The sequence below is a fragment of the Arvicanthis niloticus genome, chromosome 20 (genome assembly GCF_011762505.2).
Source record: "Arvicanthis niloticus isolate mArvNil1 chromosome 20, mArvNil1.pat.X, whole genome shotgun sequence".
In the NCBI taxonomy this organism is placed as follows: Eukaryota; Metazoa; Chordata; class Mammalia; order Rodentia; family Muridae; genus Arvicanthis; species Arvicanthis niloticus.
Genome location: NC_047677.1, coordinates 40,747,530 through 40,770,228, shown reverse-complemented (window position 1 = coordinate 40,770,228; position 22,699 = coordinate 40,747,530). Strand labels below are relative to the sequence as shown.

Below are 22,699 nucleotides of genomic sequence, written 5' to 3'. Positions count from 1 at the left end.
AGTAAGGCTTTGCTATATTTTTAAAAATACTTGGAATTGGAGACTGGCTGTTCTTGCAGAGGACTTGGGTTTGGGTCCCAGTATCCTCATGGCAGCTCATCACCATGTATAACTCAAGTTCTGGAGGACCCGATGCCACCTTCTGGCCTCCTTGGGTACTGCATGCATGTGATATCGTGACATACATGTAGGCAAAACACCCACACACGGAAAATAAATCTAAATTTGAAAGAAATTCCTTAGTAGACTTATACGAATTCAAGGATAAAATGGAGATTAGGTGTGCTCCTTGCCTGGGTACAGAATTCGGCTGATCATCCCCGGCATCACCATGAAGAATATGGGCAGAAACTTCAGGTAGCCGCACACGATGCAGGCAGCCTTCACGTGGGACATATTCTTGCCACATAAGCAGCGCTGTACGATGACCTGCCAGGGAAACGCAATAGAGTAGTGAGGCAACCAGGAAACGATGCCCAATCTGTCTTCTGAGGTTTAAAACAGCAGTAAGATGGCGTCGGCGGAAGCTAATGGGCTCCGGAGGCTAGCGACGATTTGAAGAACTATTTAAACCGTATACTTTTTTGTTTGTTTTGTTTTTTGAGACAGGGTTTCTCTGTGTAGTCCTGGCTGTCCTGGAATTTACTCTCTAGACCAGGCTGGCCTTGAACTCAGAAATCCGCCTGCCTCTGCCTCCCAAGTGCTGGGATTAAAGGCGTGCGCCACCGCTGCCCGGCTAAATTTATAGTGTACTATGATGAGGCTACATTCCCCAAGCAGGGCTATCCCTCTTATGATATTCTAAATATGACTAATGTTTTAAGAGTCTTAGTATATGCCAGTCAACACATATTAGCCATAGTTAAGATATTTTTAGAAGCTGCTGCAGAGATAGAAACATGGACAGGGTGGCATGTGTCGACAATCCCAGTGTTCTTCTAGCTAAAGATGGACAGAGATGGGAAAACCCTTGGAAACTTGCTGGCCAGCTAGCCTGGCATATGATGCAGGGAGCAAGCACCTTTGTTTTCAGAATGTTCTGAGACTACCTCGCCCTGAGTTATATTTAGTAATGGTGTTCCTCAAAGACGAATTCACGTGATTTAAAATTCCTAGCTAAACTATGCAAATCTATTGAGAATTATGTAGAGAAGCAGAATCTGTAAGATAACTCCAGAGTGTTTTATATACTTCTCTTCCCTCCCCCAGTTTTTCAGTGTCGGGGGTTCAAATCCAAGGTGTTATATACACTAGGCAGGTGTTCTATTGATCTGTATCCCAAGCGTTTCATAAAATCCAGACTTCTTGATAATTTTCTTCTATATAATTGCCAAAAATAAGGATGCTTTTCTTCAGATTAGTTGCCCTTAGTTACAGATTCTCTCGCTATGATAAAGCAATACAATCAAAAGCAAATTGGAAAGGAGATTATTTATTTCACTTTACAGTTTATAAGTTCATCACTGAGGGAAGCCAGGGAAGGAATTCAGAAACCTGGAGCCAAGAACTGGAGCAGAGGCCATGAAGAAATGCCGGTTACTGGCTCGATCCTCATGGCTTGCCCCACCTGCTTTGTTAGCTCACCCAAGACCATCAGCCCAGAGGCGGCACCGCCCACAATGAACTGGAATTTTCCCGCATCAATCCCCAACCAAGAAAATGTACCACAGGCTGTAGAAGGAATCTCTTGTGTACTGTATGGATACATCACCTGTCAATAAAATCCTATGGCCTATAAGAAAGGGCAGACGAGAAGGTGGGACATCCTGGAGGGAGAAGGGATTCTGGGATAGAGCCGGGTGTGGGAGGCTTTGCCTGGAGACATGAAGGAAGATGGACACATGAAAGCTGAGGAGAGGTAACCAGCCACATGCTAGGATTTAAACTAGAATAAATGAGATATTAAGTTATAAGTTAGTTGGAGAACATGTGACGCTTATGGCCAAAATATTTGTAAATATCTTTGACTCTCAGAGTCATTAATCTAGGAATTCAGGGCTGGGAGGAAAACTTCATTTTACAACAGGTTTTTCCACAAGCCAGCTTGGTGGGGGTGTTTTCTAACTGAGATTCTCTCTTCTAATATAATTCTAGCTTGTGTCAAATTGACGTAAGACTATCGAGCAAAACTGACCCCTTCGCAACTTGACACACAAACACATCACTGTTAAACTATATAACCCTTCTCTTCTTGTTTATCCCCAAGATCTCATATTAATATTAATATCACAATAGAAAACATTCCAATTTATAAAAGTTCCCATAGCTTTTAAATTTTTAAAATATTTTCAAAGTGTGGTTTCTTTAAAAAAAAAAAAAACAAAACAATCCTAAAGTCTCCTTTTCCCCCCTTTTATTTATTTTACTGAAAATATGTAAGTAGTTCTTATCAGACCTGGGAATAATCACAGTCACAATCAGACCAAAGCAAAACTAAGCGTCTAAAGTGATAAGTTCAGTGCTTGATGCCTGAGACCCATTTGTCACCCTCTGAGTGACAAATGGCTTTGGTAGCAGCTCTTCACTGGACCTGCTTTCGGAAGCACACAAGCTTGTCTCCCAGACAGGTCCCACCCTCTTCCTGCATCTGTCCTTGGTGGTCATCTCATGATCCCGGCATCTCCAAAGTGCTGGAGTCTCCAATGAAACTGAGCTGCACTCACACCAGTATCATGTTCTGGTCTCTCTTGGGGCTCAGACTTCATATCCGTTCTCTCTGTCTTCCTGTGACTCTCTCAAGCCTGAGGCTTCTACTGTAACTAAGCCTGCGCTTTTACCAATAGCTTCACCTAGACTCTCATATAGCCAAGCCTCAGCTGTTCTCCATGGATTTTTTTTTTTTTTTATGACTCCAAAACCAGGACTATCTGGAAAACTGTTACAAATTTTACTAAGTATGGCTGCCAGCACTAAGTACATCCTTGATTGCCTCTGGACCACAGCTTCTGTATGTTGACCCTAGGGAAAGACTTCCTGGAAGATTTCACCTCGTTGATGCTGGTCACTTCTTAATCACAGATAATTTCTCAGCTCCTGTTGGCCAGCGGCCATTGCTCGAATAAAGCAAAGGTTTTATTTCAATGATTCTAAGTTTAAAATATTTAACCGAAGTCCTTAAGGGACTCTCAAACTTCCCTTTGAAATGTCATAAGGCAAGCCTCCGGTGTGTGTCTTTCCCCCCCACATTCTTACGTTCTATGCTCCCACAGACTAGCCCACTAAGCTCTGAGCACTCAATGTGTTTTCTAACCCAAAGTTCAAATACCACCATACTTCTCCCCCAAACACATGGTTAGGTCTGTCATAGCAATACCCCGTGACCCTGTACCAATGTCTGTCTCAGTTAGGGTTTCTATGGCCGTGATAAAATATCCATGATCAAAAGCAACTCGGGGAGGAAAGGGTTTATTTTATCTTATAGCTTTTAAGTCTGTCACTGAAGGAATCCAGGGCAGAAACTCAGAGCAGACACCTGGAAGCAGGAACTGAAGCAGAAGCCATGGAGGAATTCTGCTGACTGGCTTGCTCAGCCTGGTTTTGTTTGTTTGTTTGGTTTTTGGTTTTTAAACTAGACAGAACAAAGCGTGGATTCTCAGAGCATTCACTTCTAGTGATGTCTAAGGTCATTCCTATGCTTATGGTTCATGGGCCAAGAAAGGTTATAAATAGAAAATAATTGGTTGAAGGAACCTGCTGTGTCTGCTTCTGAGGGATATGATGCAGGGTAGGGTGTGGCACAAGGCAGCTGGTCTTCATAAGTCTCGCAAAGACGTTTGGATTTGAAAATGATGTTTGTGTGCAGAAACTAGATGCTAGTGTTTTTCTGTGAGATGAAAGGATCAACAGAAGCTCTCTCTCTCTCTCTCTCTCTCTCTCTCTCTCTCTCTCTCTCTCTCTCTCTGTCTCCCCTCTCTCTTGTGCATACACACTTGCACACACGTATTCACTTACCTGGTTTATGCACCAGTACCACAAAGCTGTAATGGGCATCCCAAATGCAGTTCCTGGCCATGGAATGTCTCCAGTGACAGGGTCTCGGAAGATGTGGAAGGAGTCTGGCTGAGGAGTGTAGCACCTGGGGCTGATCGTCAGGTTGTCCCCCTCGACTATAGAGGGGATGGCATTCATGTACTTCTCTGTAAAGTTCTCATAGCCTCCGACTTCAACAAATGCTGCAAAAGCATCAGAGAAATAAAATATCTCCTGCATGTCACAGGCAGCTGCTGTCTATGATCATCCTCTGAAATTAATTTAATTTGATATGGTTAATGATATCTAGATTGTGTTGAGGTCACCATTACCAGTGTGGGCTTGTTGTTGTTTGTTTTTGGTTGCTTTTTATTTTTCTGGTTTTTGCTTCATATGCTTTAAGCAATGTGAGTAGATACATGCATGTTCAGGATTGTTTTAGTGCAGCTTACTGGATGGAGCCTAGAGACTTCAGAACTGGGGAGAGACATTTATTCTTACCTTGCCTTTTTTGTTACATTTATGAATTACCTAGGCAGAGTATCACTTTAAGATAGTCTATGCATGAAGGTTACAAATCACCATGCTTACTAAGCCAGTTAAGAGAATAGCATACCCTTTACTTAGCTTGCTGACAAAGAGTGGAATAGTATCTCAGAAAAGCTCTTGGGAGCTAAAGCAGGGCAGGGTAGGGCTTTTAAAGTCAAAAGGCTGTAATCACATCACACCACATGCCAGCTAAGGCTTTTTTTTTTTGGTTTAGTTTTGTGTTTGTTTGTTTGTTTGTTTACAAAGTACCTTTTCATGGCAAGAAAGGAACCCCCCCCCCCCCCTTAATCTGTTAAAACATCATACAACATACAATATCCTGTCTTGGGAGGAACCTTTAGTGTACAAGTGTACATCAAGAATCTCTCCCAACATGGAAGAAGGAATCCCCCTACCATTATTATTATTATTATTGACAGGAGATACCATTTATTTACATGCCAGATGAGTCTCCAGTGGGGAGAAGGTGGGGTCAAAATAACCTGACCTTGCCTAAGCCATCTCAGTGTAGAGGAGTGTTGAAGAAAATTAAGATTTGCACACTGTGAATTCATTAGAGCTGCCTGCCAACAAGATATGAGAATGGGACAGTGGGACTCACAAAGAAAACATCAGGCCATGTTTGTGCATGCTACAAGTGTACTGAATAAAGTGTTTTTTTTTTCTCTCTCATAATATACATTCCAACACAGCCTCCCTACCCCCAGATCTACTGGTCTTCTGTTTCCCTGTAGAAAAAAGCAGGCCTCCCAGGATATCAATTAAACAGGGCATAACAAGATGCAAAAAGACTAGGTATACACCCTCTTATCAACTCAGAAGGAAGAAAAGGGTCTCAAGAGCAGGCAAAAAAGTCAGAGATTTCCCCCTTTGAATCAAGTGTCTAAAAAATAGATACAACTACTTAGTAGCTATCTGAAATTTTCTAATACTTAGTTCTCCAGTGAAAGTTCTAGATACATCAAAACAGTTTCTTTTATTTTTGTAATATTTGGTTTTTTTGAAATTGAAACATTGTTTCCCCTCTTTTTTTTCCATCTCCAATCCTTCCCCAGTACCCCCTCAGTTTCTCTCTTCTCTCAAATCCATAGCTTGTAGGTCACAGAGTTGGCCCCCAGAATAGCCCACTGTGCTGACAATGGCCTAAGACCAGGGCCTGGGCTCAACCCAGTCTGCTTCCAACTGGATAAACATAAGGATTCCATACCATATAAACAGAAGCCTAAACTCAGCCTTCTGCAGAAAATTTGATAATTCGGGTTTTTGTTGCTGAGAAAAGTCACCATTTCCTCTTGATCCTAACAGTCAACTGACAGAGGCCCTGGGGGGGGGGGGGCAGTGCACATGGTTCCCTATTAACCATAACAGCACCTATCAGCTCAAAGATTCTTATCCTGCCATATAAAATCCACTTGCTTTCCTGCTGAACTGCTGTTCTCCACTCTTGTGAGATAGCCTGGCAGTTGATTCTCCAAAAAACCTGTTTTTCTACCCACAGAGTGGTCTAGTTCAGGGATCCTTCCGAATTCACTTACAATGGCCTCTTTTACCCTACCAATACAATTACAACATAAATCAAAGGCCTTTATGCTTTCAATCCAGTGCACCAATACTCTTAAGTTATCAACCAAGGCCTTTCATGCATACTGGGCACAAAGGCATGGAGGTGAAATAAAGTAACCCTCCCTCCTTTCCTGTTTTTGATATAATAAAGCAAGAAAGAAGCTAGGCAACTAAATTCCATGATGGGGATTATATAAAATGACAGGGAAAAATGTGACCCAGGAGACGCTGAAGGAAGCAATGATGAGCAGACACAGAGACAAGAATCTGGGAATCTGTGCACGCAGTCCTGACTTACCGAATACCATGAGGATGAAGGATCCGACCAACATGATGATAGCTTGGAGGGTATCTGTGTAAATCACAGATGCCAAGCCCCCTGGGGAGAGAAAGAAAGAAGCAGCGATTTCTCCACATGCACTTATGGATTTGCTCTCAAAGCTGACATCTCCTCTAACCTGAATGCATAAAGAAACATTGTTAAAAATGCAGGAAGAAACATCCAAGTTCCTGGCTGCTCCGTGCGAGCCCATTACTCCAGCTATCTGGGAGGTTGAGGCAACAAAACAAAACAAAAACAACAACAACAACAACAAAAACAAAGGAAAAAAACCACCCCCCAAAAAACCCCAAAAAAACAAAACAAAACACCACAATTGTAAGCCTCAAGTCATCATAGCCCAGAGTCAGTTCAGGGACAAACAGGGTAACTTAGGTTTTATAGTCAAAAAACAGAGTAAAATGAGAAAGCTCCTGGCTGGATCACAAGCTTGACTTTCAGGTTTGTTTTGATTGAGATAGTCTCGTTCTTTAGCCAAGGCCAGCCTGGAATCTCTCTGTTGTCCATGTTGGTCCGGAAAGCCTTCTGCCTCAGTTTCCAATTCCCGGGATTACAAGTGTGAACCACCATACCTGACTAAATAAGCCTGTTCCCACATCATTATCTTCCTAGCACTTCTGTCTTTTATCAGTTTACCCTCTCTCTTTTATTCTGTTTTCTCTTCCCTTTTCTCTTTCCCTCCTTCCCCCTCCCCTCCCCTGGCCTCTAACTGCCCTTTGCCTCTTTGCAGGGCCTTGTTCAGTAGCCCAGGTTGGCCTTGAACTCTGGATCCTCCTGCCTCAGCTCTCTTACCTCTGGAATTATGGGACATGACACTACACATGGCTTTACCTTGCATCTGTCTGATTCAAATTTTCTCTTACAGTGTAGTTTTACTGCTACGCTCACTTCTAAGTATCAAGTAGGGAGAAAGGGCAAACATCTAATCTCACAAACGTTCTCTTTAATAGTCCTGGCTTCCGCCACGTCCCAGGTCCTTGTGCTAAGCCGGCTAGCAAAATCATTTTTGCTCTAGCGTGGGAATGAATCATCATTCCCTTCAGTGAACATCTTATCTAGGGACCATGTTTTTCTGCGATAAGATATGGGCGCAAACACATATGCACACACGTGTGGGAATCAGCAGAGCTGGCATAACCCAAGGAAGGACAAGCACATAGACGACTCACCGGTGATCGTGAAGACGGCTGTGATGGCTAAGAGGATGAAGATTGCCAGGTAGAGGTCCAGTCCCAAAGCCAGCTTTATGAAGATGGCTCCAGAAAATATGTCTGACTAGAAAAGTAACAGTGCGGATGGGGGAAAGCAGGCTTTTCAGGCCCCTAATTTCTTTCCCCCATCACCGCCCCCGCTCTCCTCCCGGTGAACTCCTATTCATCCCTGAGGACACTACATAGATATCCCACAGGAAGATATTCACACAGCAGTGCCACTTACTAGTTATCTTCAAAGCCATTTGTTCATTGTTCCATTGAGGTATTTATTAAAGAAGGTGCCGTGGCCTAAGAATTGTCTGTACTGTGAGATTTGGGAGTGCTTGTTAGTTGCCAATGAGAATCTCTGATTGTGTGTGTGTGTGCCTGGTGTATACAAGTGATATGTGTGCATTTGTATGTGTGCATATATACATTTCTGTGTGTGCACAAACGTGTGCATTTCTGTGTGTGCAGGCACCTGCATGTGTGTAGAGGGCAGACGATGGAAGACAGATATTCCGCTCTGTCATTCTCTGTCTTATTTTCTTGAGACAGGATCTTTCAGAGAACTACAGGTAGGCAGGTGGCGTGTACACTGCAATGGGTTTGACCTAATGCTCTTTGCATTCTAATGTTAATTTGGGTTCCCCAAGACTCTGCACATAAGACACTGAGGACCCCTGTCCCCAATTAATTCTGATTAGTAAATAAAGATGCCAGCAGCCAATAGCTGGGGAGAAGAGAGATAGGCGGGGTTTAGGTTGCCCACGCTTTGGACCACGGGGAATGAGGAAGGAGAGAGAGACAAGAGAGCCGCCATGACTTAGAAGAGAGTGCCGGAGAGAGACAAGAGCTGTCATGAGACAGAGAATCAAGGAGAGCACCCGGGCTCTGGGCCAAGAGACCATGGCCCAGAGGGCTGATTGGCGTTAGGAGCAGCCAAGATGGGACATAGACATTAGTAAGTAGTAACTCAGAGTTAGCGGTAAGAGGTAGATTCTAACAGCACAGAGGGTCGGCAATTGCCCAGCTAATGTGCTGCTTAAGGCTTATTAAAATATAAAGGCTGAGCCGGGCGTTGGTGGCACAAGCCTTTAATCCTAGCACTTGGGAGGCAGAGGCAGGCGGATTTCTGAGTTCGAGGCCAGCCTGGTCTACAGAGTGAGTTCCAGGACAGCCAGGGCTACACAGAGAAACCCTGTCTCGGAAAACCAAAAAATAAAATAAAATAAAATAAAATAAAGGCTGTGTGTGTGTCTTTCATCTGAGAACATAAATGGTCTAAGGTGGGAAGGAACCCCGCACTGGGATTTACAAAATATTCACACTATAGCACACAAGCACACTGATCCTCCGGTTCTCCCTCTGCCTTGTCCTGCAGTTATAAGTGAGCACGTGACCATGAGTGGATTGTTGGGTGGGTGTTAGGTATTGAGACTCAGGTCCTCATGCTGGCATAGGAAGCATTGTCACCCAGGGAGCTATTTCCTCAGCTCTCAACATATATTCTTAGATTAGAATTCCTTCTTTTTTTTTCAGTGGGGGAGGGGCATATACTTGAAGGACTCTGCAGCCTGCTACAGGGACATTTGCTCAACCATGTTTGTTGCGACCTTATCCGTAGGATAAGGCTGGAAATTGGAAACCAACAAGATGACCATCAGCACATGAATGGATAAAGGGAAGGTGGTTTGGTCACACAATGGAATATACCTCAGCCATTTAAAAACAATAAATCATGAAATTTGCAGGTAAATGGATAGAGTTAGAAAAAAAATCATCTTGGATGGGGACCCCAAAAGACAAATAGAGGATGTATTCACTTAGACATGGATATTAGCTGTTAAGTCTTCAATAAGCAGGCTAACAAGCCATATAATCACTGAGGTTAGGTACAGAGTAAGGGATTAGGAAGGAAGGGCACGCCGGGCGGTGGTGGCGCAGGCCTTTAATCCCAGCACTTGGGAGGCAGAGGCAGGCGGATTTCTGAGTTCGAGGCCAGCCTGGTCTACAGAGTGAGTTCCAGGACAGCCAGGGCTACACAGAGAAACCCTGTCTCGAAAAACAACAACAACAACAACAACAAAAAAAAAAACCCCAAAAAAACAACAACAAAAAAAAAAAAAAAAAAAAAAAAAAAGGAAGGAAGGGCAAGCATCCCTAGAAAAGATAAAGTAGATTTCTAGAGAAGACTGGAAAGGGATATATACATATATAAAAGAAATCTAAATTGAATTCACTAAATAATGGGGAAGAAAAGTCCCCAATTAGATATTTCTTGCTACCCAATGAAACCTCTAGTTCCAGGAATGGGTTGTATCTCATTGAGTTGTTGCCAAACGGACCTCACGGAAACCCCTAAACAACCCAGGCTATTGACAAGGGTATCGGCTGTTCTCCACAAACTGATGGTAAGACCCTATTGCTGAAGACAACATCCACACAACTCACTGAACAGGGAGAAGTTGAGCTGGTGTCTACCTACAGCCTTGGCTCCCACTGACCAGTGTGTGTAGTACTGGAAAATGCACTGTGCACTACCAGAGAAGAAATGTAAACTCCTACCCAGCTACATACTCAGTGATGTACAATGGTGACCTGCTTGTAAGATATGCCGGTGCAACGGTGGCACAACCACCATCTGACTGGAATTAAGAGGCACTCCCTAAGATGGAATCCATGGCTGACACTGCTTGGGTGTTAAAGAACCTGAGATATTCCATGGTCACAGGGGAAAACCAAATACTAATATTCTCCTAAAGGGACACGCCAATAAAACGATTCCCAGTAACATTATACTCATAATCAGTGTCTCTCTCAGCCATCCTCAGAGAAGCTTCCTACTCCAGCAGATGGAAACAAATACAGAGACCCACAACTGGACAATGGTAAGAGAATGTGAGACCTTGGAACACTCCCTCCTAAATGGGATGTCGCCATCAAATCCTTCCCTTCAGGCTTCAGGGAACTCTGAAAAAGGAACTCTGAGGAAAAGGGGGGGAGGAGGAAGGAGGGGAGAAAGAGGAAGAAAAAGAGGAGGAGGAAGGGGAGGAGGAGGAAGATGAGGAAGAGGAGGAGGGAAAGGAAGAAGAGGAGGAGGAGGTAAAAGAGGAGGAAGAAGAGCAGAAAGAGGAGGAAGAGGAAGAAGATGAGGAGGAAGGAGATGAGGAAGAGGAGAGATTGTGAGAGCCAGAGGGGGTGGAGGACACCAAGGAAGCAAGACCTTCTAGACACAACAGGACTGACACATGGACTCCTAGAGACTGTAGCTGTATGCATAAGACCTGCACAGTCCTTGACCAGATAGGGTCCCAGTGCTCTCAGGGGAAGTGGACAAATGACCCACTCTTAATCCATAAGCTATCTCCAATCGGTAACCACTCACAAAGGAAAGTTAGTTTTCACCGATGCCCAGCAGTAGATGGTCAAAAGAACACAAACTCAGTGGTAATTTTTTTTGGAGGTTTTTTTTTTTTTTTTTTTTTTTTTTTTTGTCTTATATAATATAGTTCCTGATTTTGCTTTTATGGATTTTTCCATGTGTGCAAATGTCTGTGTCAGCATCTATATATGTTTCTTGTGTGTTTTCTTTTGCTCTTTTCTGGTTTGTGCTATTATGATTTGTTTTTATTATTATTATATTATTATTATTTGGGATGCTTGTTTTATTCTAAGGAGAGAGAAAATAAATGGTGTGGATTTGGATAGGTGGGAAAGTGGGAGCATCTAGGAAGAACTGGGGGACGGAAAACATAATAAAAACATACTGTGTAGAAAAAAAATGTATTCTTGATAGAAATAATAAATTTGCAGGTGGGAAAATTAACTAAAAATAAAGTAATGAAATATTTTCAGAAAACAGAAAAAACAAAGAAAAGGAAACATTTCTAATAAAGAGGAATTTTAACAACTTGGGATTTTCTTTTGCTAAAAGAGACCATTTTGGAACAATCGCTAATATCTTACTACACTCGTAGTTTTTAGCTACGTCAATTTCCCAGTTTTGTTGTTTCCCAGGAGATTGGCAGCTGTCCTAGGAAGTATGAACTGAAATACTTGGGGAATTACAGGACATCTTGTCCACTAATGAGTCTCTACGTATAGATTACTGGAGGTTGAGAACCTGTGTGAGAACCATTTTTTTTTCCCTCAATCCTAATAGGCAAGATTCTGAAAACTCCTCCATCTTAAGTTCTTGTAATGATTTGTTTAATAAGTAGCCAAGATAGAATTGGCTATCAGGGGTATATATGTATATAAACAAATGTGCCTAAGGTTAATCATCATTAATGTCACTTGGGACATAACCTTGTAAGCATAAAAGTCCTGCTGCCAAGCCACCAGCGAATTACAGGCACACATGGAAAACACGTGCACGAACTCTTTGCACGCCACCCGGCTTATCTACATTGCATTCCTCAGTTACAACCCAGATCCATGCGCTCCAAAAGGCCCCATCCCTCAAGGGATCCTTTAACTGCTGCCTTCTGTTCTGGCACACACACTCACGATCTTTGGAACCATAAAGCTGTAGACGCTAGAGAGGACCTCGGAGATTAACAAGTCCTAGGCACTCGGAGAACAGAGAGAACAAAGTCTCCCTCCGGCACCCAGTGGTGGTGGTGCGGCTCTACTGCTTCTAACCTTTGCCGCCTCAGGGATTGTTTAATGGAAAGGTCATTTCCAATTCCACCCGGCAGGCACTAACACTGCTCCCGGTGGTCCAGAGCACATTTTCTTCCCTTGGCTTCTTAAGTAGCCAAAGTATTAATGTGTAGCAACTCCTGTTGCTTGGGAATGGCAGCTCAATAAAGGATAAAAGTGCTCACAAGGCATTAGGAAAGCCTGTAGCATCCAGGCCCAGCAGCTGGCTTACTTGTAACAGTAACAGCCCAACAGAACAGGGAAGGCAAATTCTCTCTAACCCTGACACAGGTTCTCAGGCTATAAGCCCAGATTTTTTTGTTTTTGTTTTTAGGCATTGCTACCTAAGGATAAATAAGTTATTCTTTCTTTCCTCGTGTGGGGCTCAGAGTTCCAATACCTGTCATCTTTCATCAGAGATGATTTCCAGGAAATAGTTGTCTTAGCGGGCTCATTTATGACACAGGTTTTACAAGGGGTAGTATTTGATAAGACAAACTTAAGTTGGTTTAATGATACAAAGTACATCCCTCCTGGATCAGGTATTTGATAATTAAACTGAAAAGAAAAAAAAAAAAAACAATGTAAATCAGAGCTGGTTCAGAGAAAATATAAGGAAGTTGCTGTCCAGTGGGCAAGGCAGAAGCAAGAGGCACCTGTGGCAAGCAGCAGTTATTACTAGTGTGACCAACTTCTTTGGCCATACCTGCTTTTTCATATGTAGAATGCTCTCCGGGGATGGGTCTAGACTCTTGTGGTCCTCACAATGTGAAAGTCCCTAGGCATGTGGATACCCTGCGTATTTTTCCCACCCAGGAAGTTTAAGACATCAGGAAGTTTTGAACCTGCTAGTGCTATCAGCTGCACTCTGTCTAGGCCAGTTCCTGATTTTAGCAGCTGGCCCCAACAAGCAAACTGTCGACTCTCCAATGCTAGGAGGCAGGGAACTCACTGAGATTGTCAGTATCACGCAGATGAAGAGGGAGAGGATAGAGAGATAGATCTGAAGTCTCTTCCCACCAAAGCGCTTCCTGAGATATTCGGGCATGGTCATCACCTGCAGAGATAGACAGCCACGGAATTCACTTCAGTCTAGTGCTTTCAGATGATTTGACATCTGCTAAATGACTACAGGCAGTTAAGCACTATGCATGACATCTTGGGGATGCAGAGGTGAGAGAGACACAATTCCTCGGCAGAGTGATGATTTTGGATTGAACTCAGGCACTGGAGACAAAATGAAAATGCCTTCAGGCTCTGATGTTTACTATGTAGTACGACTTTTAGCAAATGATAGTCTCTGGATTCCCCTCTTCTTAAAGTAGGGGTTTTAGTTCAAAAGTATAAACAAAATACCCGCAGCATCACCAAACACTCAGCTGACACTTGACAAATATTTTTTTAATTGCTTTTACAAGTAATGATGCAGTGCAGCAAAAATAATATTTATAAACAATAAATTATAATTATGTAAAAAGTTGATTGTTGTGAATATTGCAAGTATATTAAGAATATTGTAGTCATATGTATTTATAGGACTCCATTTATTGAAAATAAGAGTTACATTAAATCAGCTTAGAGAACGAGCTATAACTTTCTTTACTAAGGTAAGAGATTGCTCACGAGACATTTAGAATAAGAAATACAGCTTTCTGTGTTTGTCAGAGTGACGGTCCTCATTATTTAATCTCTTCCATTACAATATATGTGAATAAGCACACACATCTATTTTTATCAAAAACAAGAAGAGGAATTCTTAGCATGCCACCACCTGAGAGCAGCCCTGGAGAGACAGCAAGCTATAACCCAAACCATACTCGTGTTTTGGGGAATGAGTTCTTGAACCAAGGATGGCACCTTTCAACAGGGATATTAGGAACCAACAAATTTGTCACCTTCTGCAGAAGTGCAAAGGAGGGACTCCTCATCCGTGTAGGTTTTCAGATAACCATCTTGGAGAAAAACCATCTGAACACCTGGTGTGTGTTCACTGTGGCATCCTCAAGGTGACATGAGGTACTGGAGCAATGTTTCCAAGAGCAGGAGGCCCATATTGGTTCTCACACAGAGATCTCCCTCCTGACCACCGTGACATGTGCATTGTTGCATGTATGTACTACAAGTACCAACACACACACACACACACACACAGAATTATACTGTTAATCCATTACTGCCCTATTTTCCATCTCTGGCTCCCCTGTGAAGTTCTTATTCCACTTATGAAAGCCTCATGCGTCTTGGTCCCCAAACTTCAAGCCTTAAAATTGTTCACGCTGCCTTTACTTCTCAAACCTGTTAACAAACACGTCACAAGCAACCAAGAAGTGGCTTCCCTTCTTCCCTGTTTCCTTTCTTGAGCCTCAAAAGAGATTGCATGAACTTTCAATCATTAATTTTTTTGAGACTCTGTCTCATGTAGCCCAGGCTAGCCTCACACTTAATGGGTAGCTAAGCATGATGTTGAACTCCTGACCTTTCTGCCCATGCCTCCTGAATTCTGGTATTACAGGAATGTGCTACCATTCCTAGCCAAGATTTCATGAACATTTGTGTGTGTGTGTGTGTGTGTGTGTGTGTGTGTATACATGTGAAGGTCAGAGGACACCCATGGGTGTTGTCTCTAAGGTACCATCCACCTTGCCTTTTTGAGACAGAGTCTTGTACTAGCCTGGAACTTGATGATTGCGCTAGGCTCTCTGTCTAGGAAGTCCTAGGGCATCTGCCTGTGTCTGCTAGCTCGGTGCTGGATTACAAACCCACACTCTCAGGGCCAGCATTTTTACACAGGTGCTGTGGATCCAACTCACACGCTCGTGTTTGCAGGGCAAGCACTTTGCTGGCTATCGTCTCAGCCCCAGAGAGCGTGGACTTTTGTTCAAGTCCATTGTCCATCTGGATGCCCAAGTGCAACTTCATAAAATGGGAATCTGATCATGACCCTTGAATCCTTGAAAGCCCTGTACCTCCCACTTCCAAGACGATATAGAATGCTTCAAATTTTTAAAATCAAATTTATTATTTATTTTTATGTATGTATGTATGTATATATATATATATCTGTATGTAGTCTATATAGAGAGTATATACATAGACATATGTAGAGACTATATATAGACATATATCACACATGCACTATATATACATATATATATATATATATATATATAGAGAGAGAGAGAGAGAGAGAGAGAGAGAGAGTATAAAGGTATATATGTGGAAGTCAGAGGAACATTTGCAGGGGTTGATTCTCTCCTTTGCCCCATGGCTCCTTGGGACTGAACTCAGACGCTCAGGCTTGGCAGCAAGTGCCTCTAGCAACTGAGACATCTTTCTTCTCCTAGAACACCTTTTAAAAATGGCATCATTGTTTAAAGCTTTTCAGCCATCATGCTAAGTACATATTAACGTCATCTCGTTGTATTCTTTTTCTTTTAAGTGTGTGAGTGTTTGCCTACATTCGTGTCTGTGTGCTCTATGTGTGCAGTGCCTGAGGAGGTTAGGAAAGGGTGCTGGAGTCACTGGGACAGGCGCTAGGGATAGTCCTAAGCCACCTTGTGGGTGCTGAGAATCTGGGGTCTCTGCAAGAGCAGCTGGTGCTCTGAAGGATCGAGCCATCTCTCCAGCCCCGAGATCACTGTATCTTTATTAGCACATCTTAATTGTGCAAAACAATAGTTTTCATTGTGGTACTTGCACACGTGTGCACACACACACACACCATGCTGTGACTATCTCCTCTCTATTACTCTCTCTGCCCCCCTCCCCATTCCCACCGTCCTCAATCCTCTTCCCAGGTAAGGACACACAGGAAGCTCTCACCACTGAACTGCACCTCCACTGTGTCTGCAGGTGCCTCTAGTTCTCCTTGCTCTCCCCCACAGAACTCTACTTTAGCCTCGGTTTTAACTGACCTCCAAATACCCCAAGAAAGAAAGATTTTCAGCTTCCATGTATTGATTCCATCATACAATTTTCTTTTCTTCTCATTCATTCATTCACTTTACATCCTGATCACAGCTCCGCCCCCTCCTCTCAATCCTCCCCTCACATGGCTCCTCCCCCTTTCCTTCTACCTGAAGACATCAACCTTATCTCCCAGGACTTAAGCCAGATCATCACTGAAGCACATCTCTTAAGACATGCCCCTGACTCCAGCTCTGCTCTCGACTCAGGAGGGAGATCTGTGTGAGAACTGACGTGGGCATCCTGCTCTCTGGAAACTTTGCTTAAGAGCCTCCTCCTCCAGCTTTGAGGATGGTCTCGACTCAGGTCTACCACAGTGATCACTAGGCAGGGCCACCACTGAATTCATCTGTCAGCAGGCACATTCTATTCTATCCTGGGGGGCGGGGTGTGTGGGAACTCTATGGGCAAGGAATTTGATATATTTTTTTCTTCTTTATATTATTAGCAATAGGACCAATGAGGGCCAAGTACCCAGGTTCCAAGATTTAACATGAAGAATAAGTAGATAAATAAACATGTGACAGATATGTCAGATACTTACCTCAGCCTTGATGTAGATGGGGACAAAAAACCACCCCAGTATCAGCAGCAAGGCAAATGACTGTAACAAACCAAGAGCAACATTAAAGGGGGTTTGGCTTGTGGGCTTATGACCTCTCACCTCTGAGTCTCAAGACAAACTAACAAACAGAAAAAGAAAACAAACCCAACCACTTTTCTGAGCTAGTGAAGTAGGTAGAACCAGCAGGGTCATTACTGTCATAACATGAAGGATGTGATCTTCAAGGTTAAAGAAATTGAAGGTCAAAAGGTATAAAAAAAATACCTAGATGTGCTCAACCTGCGAGCGCGCACACTGGGTTATAGGCCATTTTCTCCATGCCGATGGAAGTGGTCTTCATTCTAAGGTTTATGGTCCCGGGGCCATAAGACATATCTGACCAAGTCTGGGTATGTCCTGATATTTTTGAGGTAAAATAGGCAAAAGCAACAGAACAACCTTCAGCCTTGGGAAGGGACCCAAGTGACGTCACTTCCTGAGTCATGTCTAGGGTGGTTTGTTTAAAGCCATACCATAGTCCAACTTTGTCTATCCTATCAACACACACACACACACACACACACACACACACACACACACGCAAGTTAAAAAGGATACAACAGGGACCTGTGTGGTAGCTGAGTTGCTAAAAGCACCATCTACACTCTCGCTGCATACCAGCTGTACGCTAGTGTACTGTGGGCAGACAGAAACATGCTCTCCGCTTTTAAGAATTTAGGGTCTAGTTAAGGGACACAGATTTCTGTAAAATGGTAATAGGACACCTAGGAGGTCAGTCATAAAGCCCCGTAGGTTTTACCTTGGCCATCTTTCAAAACAGTTTTTCCTTACCACACTGCTATTGCGCTGCCAGGCCTCACCTGAGTTTCTACTCCTCCCGAAACAAGCATCTGCAAACCCTCATGGTATGTGCCAATAACCCCTACCGTTATCTATGGCAGATATGCTTCCCGGGCGATCTCTCTTTTAAAAACGATTTTTTGAGAATTGCTTCATGCATTCAGTTAATTTCCAACTCCTCCTGTGCCTCTCACTCTTTCATGATCTATTTTATTCAGTTATTACTATTGGGGTGTGGGTATGGGGGCACGCGTGTGCAAACATTCGCGTGCACTCGTGCACAACCTGCTCAGTCCACTTAATGTTGCTCAAATGTCTATGTGTTTAAGGCTGGCCACTTGGTATTGTTTAACCTACCAATAAAGAAAAGCCACAGGGAAACATGTTTACACAGAACGATCTTTCAATATGGCAAATGCTTCTGTCTGTCCTCTCCACACCACAGTCAGCACACGTTTGTCTGTCCCACTTGAAAATAGGAGATAACGTGGTTCCTGTCATTTATTTATTCATTTTGAGGCAGGGTCTCTATAAAGCCTGGCTGGCCTGAAACTTACTAAATAAACCAGATTATCTTGAACTCACAGAAATCTTTCTGCCTCTGCCCTTCTGCCCCTCTGCCCCTCTGCCCCTCTGCCCCTCTGCCCCTCTGCCCCTCTGCCCCTCTGCCCCTCTGCCCCTCTGCCCCTCTGCCCCTCTGCCCCTCTGCCCCTCTGCCCCTCTGCCCCTCTGCCCCTCTGCCCCTCTGCCCCTCTGCCCCTCTGCCCCTCTGCCCCTCTGCCCCTCTGCCCCTCTGCCCCTCTGCCCCTCTGCCCCTCTCTCTCTGCCTTTGCTTCTGTCTCTGTCCCCATACCTGTCCCTGCCTCTGCCTCTAACTTTGCCCCTGCCCCTGCCCCTGCCCCTGCCCCTGCCCCTGCCCCTGCCCCTGCCCCTGCCCCTGCCCCTGCCCCTGCCCCTGCCCCTGCCCCTGCCCCTGCCCCTGCCCCTGCCCCTGCCCCTGCCCCTGCCCCTGCCCCTGCCCCTGCCCCTGCCCCTGCCCCTGCCCCTGCCCCTGCTGTTCCAGTTCTGGGGTTAAAGTGCCCCTGCCCCTGCTGTTCCAGTTCTGGGGTTAAAGTGACAAATGCCTGGCCTACATATTTATCTCCCCTTGAGTCTATGGTGTCCACGAACACGTGTGGAGGCCCAAGGCTGATGTTAAGAATCTTCCTCAGTTACTCACACCTTATTCTCTGAAACAGGGGCTCTCAGTTGACCTGAAAGCTCGCAGACAGGCTAGTCTCACTGGCCAGTTTGCCAAATCCCTTGTCTCTGGCACTGAGGGCTGCCATGTCTCCGTAGTGTTCACATGGCTTCTGGGGATCTGAACTCCAGTCCCCTTGCTGGTGTGTTGCGTATCCACCTTGGAACCTCTCCCCGGCATGCTTCTGTTTGCTTCTAAGCTTTGCGTCTGGTTTAAGAACGGACACACAGCGCGACAGCTCAGAAAGCTCAAGAGTCACAGGGACCAAGTGAAAGTGGGGCTTGAGCTGTACATAAGTGACATCCTGGTGGGAATGACTACCCAGGAAAAGAATGAGGCCACAGAAGCGCTCGAGGACAAACGAAGAGCGGACTGGGTGAGGGGAAAATACAAACCAGAACAAAACGAGTAAATCCAATATTGACTCCCAGAAAAACCTGAACACATTTTGTTGAAAATACCCGGATGTGGATTTGACTCAAAGGAACAAAGATATTTTCTGTCACTCACATGTGATTCAAACGCCGTGACGGCGATCCCTGAAGCCGCGCCTGTCCCAGCCAGGCCCACGAAGTGGCCACTGCCGATGTTGCTGGCAAAGAGAGATGCACCCATCTGCAAGGCAAGCGATCAGACTAAGGCAGCGGTTCTCAACCTTCCTAAGGCTGCGACCCTGTAATACACTTCCTCGTGCTGTGGTGACCCCCCCAACCATAAAATTATTTCCTTGCTGCTTCCGTAACTGTAATTTTGCTACTGTTAGGAATTGTGATGGGAATATCTGAGATGCAAGATATCCGATGCGTGACACCCCCCCCCCCCCATGGGGGTTGCGACCCACAGGTTTAGAGCCACTAAAGTTAGATTCAAAAGACTGAAATAAGACTCCTTGGAAACACGTAGGTGTTAGAATGTATAGGTCCTATTTCCTGCAGCCAAAGCAATAAACATCCATGCATTTGGAAAAACTAGTCTGTTACCGGTTATTCTGTGGCTCATGAGCCAAGAACACGGTTCACACTGAGAAGGGTTAAAAATGTTTTGTTTGTTTGTTTTATCTGAAGAGTGAGATGCACAAATTTGCAGCTAGGTGGAAATTAAAATTCAGGTGTGAACTCTTGCACTGGTACACAGTGTCCAGTTTCCTATGCCACAGCACACTGACTATAGGTATCTCGTGTAGCAGTGATATTGTTGCATATTGATGATAGACTCTGACCTCTAAGGCACAAGGTGCTTATATTCAGGCCTTTTTACAGGAAAACCTGTAGAGCGGACCTTAGGGGGACATCAGTGTATCCTCCGTGGGTTCTGAGACTTCCAGATCTCCTACCAGCATTTGATCTAGAGTCGGTGACAGACTCCAAAGTTTCATCAGAGGGATCTCTCTCCCTTCTCACAACCATTGCCCCTGCTTTCTGATGTTGAACTTCAGGGGAGAAGAGAGCGCTCCTCAGTGGGCGGAGACTAGCTCTAGTCCTGACATTAGAACAGGATCTTGAGATCCTGTGGTGCTCTTAGCTTCCGGTTTTACAAGCATTCTTTGTAAGAAGGTGTTTGGGGTCAGGGAGGGATAGAGCTGGTTTGTGACTCTAGGATTAGTTGAGGATTCCTTGTTTACAAAAAAAAGAAGGAAGGAAGGAAGGAAAGAAAGAAAGAGAAAAAAAAAAGAGTGGCAAGAAGCCAATGCTTGGTTGACTGTGTGCACAAAGTAAAACCGTTTCTATCACCCTCGCCAGATTGCTAATTCCATTTCCATTTATGGTATCTAGACAAGGTAGAGCTTCTGTTGAAGGGAGCATTTTCTGAGCACCCTGTATACTGAATCTAACCCTGATACTTTCTAGGTTCATGTAGGCGTTTGCTGACTTTACCACAATGAAACGTCTGGCTGAGGAAGCCATGCGCCAAAAACTCAGAAGAACAAATCTGGCAGGCAACCGTCCAATAGAATCACTGTAAACATCACCGCCGTGAGCCGAGCCTGCAATCAGTAAGTGTGCAGAACGGAACGGGATGATCAGGGAGTAAGCTGGAGGAGATAAAGTCCCAGAAAAACCTGAACACATTTTGTTGAAAATACCCGGATGTGGATTTGACTCAAAGGAACAAAGAAAAGGAATTCAGGGATTTAATCGATGTTAAGGAGGGTTTTCATGAGAACAAAGGAGAGTCGCATGAAATTGAACTGAATTAATAGGTCTGCAGAGGCCAGGCTAAAGCTGTTTATAATTGATCATATTGTATGATCTTTCTGGAATCCCAGGTTGCAGTCTTAAAGTGGAAGATGTAAGAGAAAGAGAGAGAGAGAGAGAGAGAGAGAGAGAGAGAGAGAGAGAGAGAGAGAGGAGGGAAATATGGAGGGGGAGGGGAGGGGAGGGGAGGAGAGGAGTGGGAAAAGGGGGAGGGAGAGGAAGAAAGGAAGAAAAAAAAAACAAACAAACAAACAAAGAGATGTCAGGTATCCCTGCTACCATCATGACTTGTCAATCAATGTGTATCCCCAGAAACCTCTGACCTACTTACTGGCCACCAAGTCACAGATCGACCTGCCAGAAAGAAGCCTCCAACAGTGCTTCGGTTGGTCTTCAGCATCGCCTGGGCAGAAAAGAAACCATTGGAAGGTTAGAAGCCACAGGTGCACCCAAGATCTAGGAAGCCTCTGCAGCTGCTCCACACAGCAGGCTAAACACTGATATTTCAGCACACCCCCCCCCCCAGGGACATGCCTTTCTAGATTGAATAGCACAGCATCAGTTTTTAATGGACAGACAAGTCATGGTTTTATAATGACTCAGAAGAAGCACTTGAAGAAAGTATTCTCAAAAACCCAAGATTTAATTCAGCTTATGAAAGCAGAATTCCAGATCTTGAAAGCTATCTTCGGAAGAAAAGTTTGAGCCTCAAACTTGATACTAAAGAGGAAAGAATAAACAGAATACAAAATGGTCTAAACTTCCTACTCAGTAAGCAGGAACATGAATAGATAGCAAAGAGAAACAATTAAATTGAGATAAGACATTTGCGGTTTTGATATCGGGTGCTGGGCATGGCAAACACAGAGAGCACCCAGCCCTGGCTGTGTTCAAATGATGGTCTTACTTAGAGAATGGATTCATTCAGTACAATTATCATTCATGCCACACACTGGCAACTTTTCCAGGCAGAAAGACAATGATACTTGGAAAAACAATATCTCAGCTCATCATTCCACTGGTCTACCATGACATGTTTTCCCCCTTGTAATCTTAGCGCCTACCCAGAAATCCCACTGGGCTCCTACATACCCACACTCCAACAGCCATGACCACCACAAAATAGATGACGATGACAGAAATGTCAGCAGCATTATTGATGTTGTCTGACAGTGAAGACAGCTCTGAGTTTCCAGGACTGGTACTGACACTTGCTGTGCTGGCCATGGCTATAGGCAGCGCTGTCCCCATGGTAGGCATTGACACTTCTTTATATATATAAGTCCTAAGTTAATGATCAGCCTCGGGTAGGTGGGGAAAGAGAGCAGAGGTGGCTTCTGTGTACCGGAGACCTTTAAACCGTTTGTTCCTGTATGTTAAGGCTCTCTCTTCAAGGTGACTGGTGCCAGCTTCCGTGGAATTGGAAAGTCAAGGAGAAAAGCCAGAGTTGAGGATAAGCACTGGAGGTAGACAAAAGAGAATTGGCCACCAGTACAAAGATGTGCAAAGGGGAGATTAAGGAAAATGCAGGAAGTGAGGAGAGAGAACAGGACAGAGTCAGGCGGTCCTGACTCTGATGATAGAGGTTCCTTATCAGACAGATGAAATTCCTGGGTAAACTTGTCCACTGAA

General features: G+C 44.3%; 1 protein-coding gene across 1 annotated transcript in view; it reads right to left on the bottom strand.

Annotated features, from left to right (window-relative positions):
• The window catches only part of LOC117724633 (solute carrier family 5 member 4), a 45,139-nt gene extending 22,812 nt beyond the window's left edge, over positions 1-22,327 (bottom strand). The window contains exons 1-9 of the mRNA XM_034524557.2: positions 22,160-22,327; positions 21,399-21,470; positions 19,383-19,487; positions 16,772-16,831; positions 13,214-13,318; positions 7,591-7,696; positions 6,380-6,460; positions 3,952-4,172; positions 294-429 (exon numbers count right to left, since the gene is read on the bottom strand). Of these exons, the coding sequence (XP_034380448.1) occupies positions 294-429; positions 3,952-4,172; positions 6,380-6,460; positions 7,591-7,696; positions 13,214-13,318; positions 16,772-16,831; positions 19,383-19,487; positions 21,399-21,470; positions 22,160-22,327 (1,054 nt within the window). The remainder of the gene's footprint in view (positions 1-293; positions 430-3,951; positions 4,173-6,379; positions 6,461-7,590; positions 7,697-13,213; positions 13,319-16,771; positions 16,832-19,382; positions 19,488-21,398; positions 21,471-22,159) is intronic.
• Between the last annotated feature and the right edge of the window lie 372 nt (positions 22,328-22,699).